Source organism: Sphaeroforma arctica, assembly GCF_001186125.1.
Source record: "Sphaeroforma arctica JP610 unplaced genomic scaffold supercont1.1200, whole genome shotgun sequence".
NCBI classification, from domain to species: Eukaryota; class Ichthyosporea; order Ichthyophonida; genus Sphaeroforma; species Sphaeroforma arctica.
In genome coordinates, this window is record NW_014039358.1 from 1 (window position 1) to 9356 (window position 9356).

Below are 9356 nucleotides of genomic sequence, written 5' to 3' on the forward strand. Positions count from 1 at the left end.
ATATATATANATATATATATATATATATTATGTATATATATATATATATATATATTTATATATATGTTTTTATATATGTATATATATATATATATTTGTATATACATGCATATATATATATATATATATGTGTGTATATACACATATATTGCTATATCTATATCGATTTCTATATCTATAGCTATATCTTTATCTATATTTGTCTCTATAGCTATATATATCTAAATCTATATATATATTTATATCTTATTTATATCCCTATTTATATCGATATTCACATATCTATATTATAGATTTGACCCGCAATACTAATCGGTTCGAATGGAAGCCGGAATTCTCGTTCCGAATTCTCATTTGTGGTAGTTTAGAGAGTATTGTAGACTCAGCATCAGTGTTAGTTTCGGAACATACGATTGGTATTTAGAGCAGAGTTTCCTTCTTGCTTTTTATTCTCTCTTTTTTCTAGTATAGCGAGGTACACTTGCATATCATGACGAAAATGTTACGCGCATTATGAAGCGTTTAGTTGTAATAAATAGTTTTTTGATCGCGTACCAATATATTGGACCGTTTTTATCTATTGGTTATGTAAGCAGCACTTCCAAGGCTCCTGACTATTCTCCAGGGGATACGACATAATCGATTTCAGCGTAGGAGTTGCTCTATATGACATGGTTGAAAGATCAACAATTCTGTAGTTAGTCTTCGCTGAGAATTTGAGGCGATCGTCAGAATGAATGTTTCAAAACGTACTCTTGTTTTGAAAAATTGGAAGTTGGTACAAGTCTTTCCAGGTGAACTCTGGAAGTATAAGTGCAGCTAATCCCAGGGCGTTCGGCTACTACCAGGCTGACTGCCACCAGCTGTTGCATCAGCATCCATAGCTCCAACGCATTCATTCCCGTAGAGCTGAATACTGAAGTGGTTTTTTTGTTGGAAATATTAATTATTCAGATACTGAACATCCTACAAATAAAGAGCTTTATAGAACTTTAGAGTCTATCCCTGGCTGGCTACTGTGTTGGATTCAATTGCGGTATGATCACGAAGAAAAAAGTATAATAATTTCGTGTGAGTTGCTCCGAGATATTCAAATTAAAGGAGGCTGGAGAAGCGGCATACTTTGTTTGCTAAATACCTAAACGTTCGTATTTTTTCAACTGTGGCTAGATGCTCCTCAGTCATGGTAGTCCACATCGCTCTCGAAACCAAAGATGCATTTCACCCAGAAGCTGCTCGCCCGTATGAGAATGCCGCAGGCGATTTTCACTCGCAATTAGAAATGATTAGTGTCATGATCTAGGCAGACAGCGAGCGTTTATTCTAGTGAGAGTCGCGGCGCTAATTTTCTCTTTAAATGGAGTGAGTGTCTTCGCTGATGTCCCGACGATGTAGCTTCTCCTCTCCCCGGTGTACGGCACTTCGGGACCAGACTTCCCTGATAAAAGGAACTAGGCGTGTGCTTCGTATGAGTTTCTCCGCTCTGTAATAGTATGTATATGTCGCAAATACTGAGCGCTCTCATCGAGATCGTGCGCTTCCTGCTGACGGGAGCTGCGGAAGGTGTTTCTCTGCTCTATGATCCAGTATCTCCTCTCTCTGCTGCAGTTGAATTACCATGTATTGTCCGTCTCGATGCTAGTGCCATCGGTGTAATAGCCTAGGTTGGTTAGCTTGAGCCGCTGGTCGCGCTTGCCCCTTCCGGTACTCCTAGGGACTGAACTCCAGCTCCATGCGGAGCGCAGTGAGCGCCTCGTATGAGCTCCTACACTTGCAATATTACGCGATATTTGCTCCCATGACCATAGTGAGCTTTCTGCCAGTCGAAGTTGTGGCAGGAGAAATTCTACCTGGACGAAGGAGTGGCTGTCCTCCTTGACAGCCCTACGATACAGCATCTCCTCCCTCTACTTGCTTCCCCGTATATGGACTCTTTGGATCGACCTTCTCTGATAGGAGGAGCGAGTTGAGCGCCTTTTACGAGGCACTCCGCTCTGCATCACTGTGCCCTACGTAAATATATGAACTGGTGTTAGCCTACAACATATGAACATACAAATCGTTGCTAGTGTTTAACGGGATGTTGGATTGCCACTGGGAATCATGAAGCATGAAGCCAAATATAATTTTGTTGTGCGTATTGAGCAAACAACTCCGCTATAAGCAATTGCGATGTACTCTGATATTTAAATGTACGTTGAACATAGAGTATACTTACATTCACATCATTCTTCGGTAGTGATAGCCGGGGCATGGGTGGCTTGAATGCTGTTGATGTTTGGATCCGACTGTGGCGTGGTGTGACAGCCACCACCACCGCCGAGGGTATGCCTGGTATAGCAGAGTGTCCGCCGATTTCATTGCCGCTTGACTGATTAGCTTGCGCTGTTCTCAGTATCGGTGCGAAGGAGGCAGCATTTATCCGTGAGCTAGACTGTAGCGCTGTCGCTGAGGCTGGTGGGATTAATTTAGCGGTTTCGCATCCTGTAGCCAATGCTGTGCGTCTGATTGCTTCCTCTTCATTATTGACGGTTTCAAATGCTTTCTTATCTGCTTGTAGTCCTAGTGCCCCTTTTGCCACTAATATCACTTTATCATCCACGACGACGTTTCTGCCACCCATCACAAAATTGCCATTCCGTGCTATTTCATCTGCATTATCACCAGTGCTCGAGGTTTGAAGTATGGAACAGTCTTCACACACTCTGCGGTTCTCTCGATTACCAGGGGCGCTCTCGATGGTTTCCAACTGCATTGCCAGAACCCCACTGACGGGAAGACCAATTCCTGTAGCGTCTGCCTTTCCCAATCCAGCTGACCAGCTTGTTACTTGCTGGGTAGACTCATCAGTGCAGACGATATTTGTGCCATTATTCAAAGGTCTGCTCCTGAGCATGGGCTTTCTGCTTATATTTGGTTTTTGTAGTGTACTCATACTACTAGTTGATATGCCCGTGAAGTTCGCTACTTCTGAATTGATAGGAAATCCGGACTTAGGTCCATTGGGCCCACCATTTTTGAATTTGGGCAGTTTAAATGGTGCGATGCCTCCAAACCCTTTCATACTCGGTGTATCTTTGCCTACTGGCTGATATGAGTTTTTTCTGAGAGTAGAATTTCCAGTCGAGCGCAAGCTTTGCAATTGGCAAACATCGTCGCTGGCGGTAAGGGCTTCCAGTCCGCTCAGTATGGGACCGAACTTTGCTCGGGATTCCTCCAATTTCTGTTGTGACACAACCACGACTTTACCTCCCATGATGAAACCTGGCATGGTAGTTGGAGCAGTCTGGGCATCCTGAATGACCTCGTCACGAATACACTCTTCGGCTAGTGCCGCGACTTCGTGCTCAGAGACGCCATCAGATTTGGTCAACGTTATTGTGTTTATTTTGGCATGGGGGTCCTTGGATTCAACAACCCTTTTTGGCGCCGCCTGTGCCATTATCTCCATAAAATTCTTCTCCGCCTCGATAAACATACTATCCGTGAATTCTGGCCTCGCAGCAGGTGATGTCAGCGTACTAGCCTCGACACTGACTCGTGGGTCCTTGGTTTCGACAGATGCTGAGCCGGCAGCCTGTTCAGTGACTTTCATATCGTTGTTCTCCGCTTCGCCAAGAATGCTGCCCGAAAGTGCTGGCCTTGCCGCAGATGTAAATACCCAGGGAGCTATGTCGGCCTGAGGCTCCTTGGATTCAACAATGATATAGCTGTCGTTTTTAGCCACAACCTGAGCCATTAGCGTCCCGAAATTATTCTCAGCTTCGATAAACATGCTGTCCGTAAATGAGAGCACTGACTGACTTTCGCCCAGAGGTAAACTGTTCCCCTGCATGAAATACCAGCAGAGCGAAGTTCAATGTGGGTAATACATACTCTTACTTGAGTTTTTGCATCAATTGTAAAAAAAGCTGAACAGTACTAATGCAGAAGGGGTGGCGAAGGTTGGACAAACATAATCATGGCAAGGGAAATAAATTTACACGGCAATAGGGTCATGGCAATAGGGTTACTACGTGAGCTATTCACCGCGTTTGAAAAATCGGAAAATTTGAAATTTCGTTAGCGAGATTTGCAGGTGCTTAATACATTCCATGATATGAACCATCGTCAATAGGTGGCAGTGAACAAACACATTCATCTCGAATTAATACAATTGTATGCTTGAGCTCTACCGTTCAACATTATCGAGAAGTGAGTGCTCCACTTACCTGTATTTGGGTCGATTCAGGTTGCTCTTGTGCGGTCTGGGACTGACAAGAAGCTTGTTGAGTACCCGGCAAGGATGAAGGAAGTGCTGACGGACCGATTATATTTGTATCCGCATGGCAAGCGGGGTCCCTAGCACTATGTTGATGCAAACCAATAAGAGAATCAGGTACGCTAATTCCTATCCTCTGCCCGGTGAAGTCTGAACCGTGGTCTTTGATGGGCGCAAGACTGTATACCTGCGTAGGAGACAGGGTATGTGTACTGTCGCTCTGGCCTCTGGTAGGTGACATTTTCTGCACCCTGTTTGATTGCACGAAACCCATGACCTGTTTGAGTAGAATTGTAACGTTGATCAATTTTGAATTGAGTGAAAGAAGAGACTTATGCACAATGGAAAGCTTTGCGTACAATGTTGCTACACAATTCTGGTAGGTAAACCTATCATCAATGGACTATTTTGCTTACAAGTTGCGTATCGGCGGTATAAGACCCCTCCGGACAAACTCCCAGTTTTGGATCGGTATTAATGTGCCCTTGGGATCGTAGCTTCTTAGGCTCCGCCTCGTTTCTCGTGCTTGGACTCTCACTGACATCCCGCTTGTTAGTGCAATTCCTAATATCACAACTTCTCTCTGCGGATGGCATGTCTTCTTTGTTTGTGTCCGTACTATCAACAGCCACTTTGATATTGAGCAAATCAGCAGAATTTTGAATGACATGTGCATCTTTTACAACCGTGGGACTTCTTGGCATCAATCCTGCGCCCTCCGGGGTATGTTCTCTGGGTTCTGCAGCAATCATGGACGGTCTTGAAGGGATGGGCGTGCGCGAATCGCAGGTCTTTGCGCCTATCTGAGTTTCCATCTGTTGCGACCACTCTACACCTTGGGAAGCGAGGTGGGGTAGGAAGCATCCATCATCAACCTGTTCAAGGGAACATATAGTCTGCCTTTGTTATGACAACATATTTGCATGTGAAATCTTGACATTGTAAATCATAGGAGACAAAAGTGCGAACTTAATATTACCTGAGTTGCAACTGATGGTGAAAGCAAGCATACACTTCCAGCCAGAAGAAGACTGTTTTCCAAGTCATTTTCACCGCGCCCAGGCCAAAGCCCGCTTTGGCTGAGATCGGTTTGGGACTGATAGATACGATCTTCGTTCTTTGCTGAGAGTGGCGTTTCGCAAACTGATTCTGAGCAGGTAAATCAAAGGAGAATCGTGATGATGTAGACTCCACATGCTAATAACTACTCTGTTCAAAAAGTAGAATCAATGAATTCAAAAAGCACATACTGTTAGTCACTGGCGTAGATGCATTCGCTCTGTTCACTGCCGGCGTGCTTGGCGGCATGAAGCTCGAGACTCTACACAGTAGAAATCAAATCGAAAGCGAGGCTCATTATGAATCAGAATATGTTGCCACTTCTTTCGTATGGGAGCATCTGCCCCTACAAGGATCTTGGAACTGTCATGTAGCAATTGCCTTTTGAGTTGATTCCTACCTTCTTGTCGCTGGTGTCTGACTTGTACTTTCTGTGTGTTTGGTAGAAGTCTCGGGGGCGAAGGATCTTTTTGTATGCACATCAGGTTTTTGGAACTTCACTGGATCGATCAAGAGGCCAGTTTAGTAATTGTAGATTGGTCATACTTTACACAGCCTTCTGAATCGAACAAAACATACGCGGAGACATTCACGAACTTCCAGGACTGAAGCAGATAATACAAAACTCGACAGACTAGCATCTACCGATACCTTCGAAGAATCGCTGGACCACCGGAGTTCTGATTGTCTTCGACACCGCGTAGTCTTTTAGCGCATTCACGGATGAGCGGCTCGGACACTCTGAAACCTTGAAGTCTAAAACTTGCGACGATATGGCGATGGCATACGAGGATGTACGTTTTGCAGTTCTTTTATTATCTGATTGATAGGCGTGAATATGGTGTGGTCAGAGTTGGATTATTTTTGAATCGACTCCAAGTTGCGAATCAAATTAGCACCTAAAGAGGTACCTGGAATAAAAATTGATCTGAGTTAGTGATCGTCATACCTTTTCGAGCAGCACTAGCATCCAATTTGGGGAGGTATCCTAAGCCGGCGTCGGGTTCAAGGTGGCCGTTTAGCGCTATGTTGTTCTTGATCCCTGGTATTACAACCGATTTTTTCGCATGAATAGTGGCAATCAGAGCTTAAGATGATACAAAAACGTCAGGGAGAACAAGGTACTAAGTGTTGTGGTCAACAAAAGGTTCGGTCACAAAATGTTGTTTCTTCAATTGGAACATTATTCATTGTACAGTGTCGTACTGACATCTAAGCGGACGGAGCTTAAGCTCGCAGCCTCAAATTTTGCTCCCAGTGTTGAGTTCTGATATTCAACTCTAAATAGACCATACTGGTAGAGAACTGCACATACACAGCCGGACAAAACCACCCATCATTGCAGGCATAGTAGCGTCAGTGCTTGTATATGGCACCTAACAATTTTATAGGCACGTCCACGCCACTGTGATACCACCCTGAACGGTCTAAGCACATCTTATCACAATCTCGAATTATCAAAGCCGCTAAAAATTGCACTTTTGATAGCATAGCCGATCGTGTGGATAGGATGAATATTCCAGTCTCAAGCATTCATGTTTGTTGATTTCCGATTTATCATAGTATTCGATGAACACACTGGCTTAACACAGCCCCCATACTTCTCCCACATAGCAGACGTTTACTCACTGTATATATATTTATGATAAGTGCATATACCTTGCACATATGATAATATGTAGCCTCTACATATATAATAAGCAAATAATACATAAGTGATATGCAAATAATCAACAAATTTATCAAGTTATTGAGACTACAAGTCAGCGATCGAATACTACGACTCACAATCATTTCACAGCAGAACAGCTCGTGTTAAGTGCCCAAAACGATCACTGTGTGTTTTAATAAACTGTATCAAGTGCGTGAAGTTTCCAACTACCTGAGCCCGCGATATTAGCGTACAGCATCTTTGTATACGTCTGACAGTACGCCGATTGCGTCGATCGTTGACGCTTTTTCTTCATGATACGTTGTATATATTGAGCACTATGTTTACATGTCAGTGGTTTGTACTACATATGTCTATAGTCTGAGAATTTTACAATTTATGTCATTGAGTTATTTCTTGCCAAGCAATGTTGCGAGGCAGTATGTATTAATCATTGAACTGTACGTGTCTACGTGATCTTCACTTGAAAAATGAACAAGAGACAATGAGTAGCAGGCTATGCCGCTATGTATTATATGAGGCTTTGCGCATATACACTTTGCGCGCCTTTTTTAACTACCCTAAACCCAAAAGACCTAAGTAATCGTAAACCCTAACCCAAAAGAGACCTGAAATTTCATAGTTGGGACTTGGGTACTGTCAAACCTCCTTTTTTGTCTACCTCTTTTACTGTTTACCTGGTTTTTGACCAATTTTTTTTAGATACATACTGGGAGTCAAACCCTATTTGCACTACAGTACATATGTGTGCACTAGAATCGCACGTGTGACTTGCTATACTCTCAAGAGAAAAGTGGAGTAGCATGTGTTTTTATGATGACCTATAAATGAAATACAATGTAATAAGGATAGCGGTAACACTCGCCTGTTGGGTTCGAGCGCGCAATGCATGTATCCTGGGGTGTTCTGGGTGCGGGATATAGTAGCCAGAGATATTTTGCCAACCAAGTTATAAATGCTTACCGCCAACAACTGAGCCCAAGTATACGCCATCAACTGAACCACGAATTAGATCAAAGTCGATGCTTGAACACTTTAATAAAAGAAGTGTTTGATATGCGCGTATGTACGTTACTAAACCAGTGTATGTACGTTACTGTATCAGGTATGTACCTCTATATATAAAGCTAAATATAGGCTCAAGTCACCAACTCTACTTGCCTAATTTTTGTCCACCTCTTTTTTGTCTACATACCTCTTTTTTTTTTTTGGCTACATTTGAGCCTGAAACGGACCCTGGTCGAAAATGAAAAAAATTACGGTTTTTAGAAGAAGGCTCTTATATTGTATTTTTTTTTAATAATAAAACGAAGGAAAAAAACCATAGCCTCCTGAAACATATGTAGCCTCTCCTAAAAATGAACACTGAAAATGGATCACAAAAGTTTACAACCCTACCTTACCCCGTTACCCCCCCCCCCCCCCGCCCCCCTGCGGTTATATCAATAAACTGGAAACCCTACATACTACACAAAAAATATTTATCAGTGTTTGATCAGCAATTCAGAATTCGTTGTGATGATTCATCGGAATAAGCGCGAGAAGCAACTCTCCTCACTCTTGTTGTGATGGAGTTATTTTTGCCGGGTATATAATGTATATATGTATTAACACGCATGAATATTTGCCGCACTATACACATACCACACAGCCACACGCCCACACCAGACAAATAGTAATATGTATATATATTTTTGAATTGTATTGGTATTCACATTATTTGGTCAACAATATTCTAAGTCTTGGTCGTAATTAGTTCTGATATCAGCAACGATGACGAAACCCACATCCAGCCTGCAAGAAAGTAAGTGCAGCTACTATCTAGCTTACATGCACTTTTGGTTGCCATATAAAGAAGCTATCGGTTCTGTTTTTCAACATTGTTCATTTGTAAAAGGTCAGCAAAATACAAATAATAAGAGTTTTTCTTTTTCATATCGATACTATAGTTAAACAGCTATGTCAAGGAGTCGCCTTCATCGACTTGAGAGCCGCAGATAAAACTAAATTGGTCACCACCCTTCTCGAAATCGTCGGTATGTAACATGTTGCAGAATTAGACATGGCTTATATAAAGAGTCTATAGCCTTGTATCAAGAGATCTCAGCTGATGATAAATGATCTCCAATTCTAGTTTTTGTATGTGTATGATTGCCGAGAAGGTCAGTGATACTAGACTATATAATTAGCATTTGGGATTCGATAGTATTATCATTTGTACTGCACTACACAAATGATATATATATATATATATATATACTTATGAGGGTATATGTCTATAGACCTACATGCATACATACATACATACATACGTTCAATCATGAGTTCTTACATACACACACACTCACTCACATAAATATACAT

General features: G+C 42.3%; 1 protein-coding gene across 1 annotated transcript; it reads right to left on the reverse strand.

Annotated features, from left to right (window-relative positions):
- Nucleotides 1-1518: 1518 nt before the first annotated feature.
- On the reverse strand, nucleotides 1519-5076 carry SARC_10301 (hypothetical protein; the record flags this gene model as incomplete). Its single annotated transcript, XM_014295659.1, has 4 exons — nucleotides 1519-2009; nucleotides 2219-3829; nucleotides 4212-4538; nucleotides 4678-5076. 4 exons carry the CDS (start codon nucleotides 5074-5076, stop codon nucleotides 1908-1910), a joined length of 2439 nt encoding a protein of 812 aa, XP_014151134.1. The 3' UTR covers nucleotides 1519-1907.
- Nucleotides 5077-9356: the final 4280 nt, after the last annotated feature.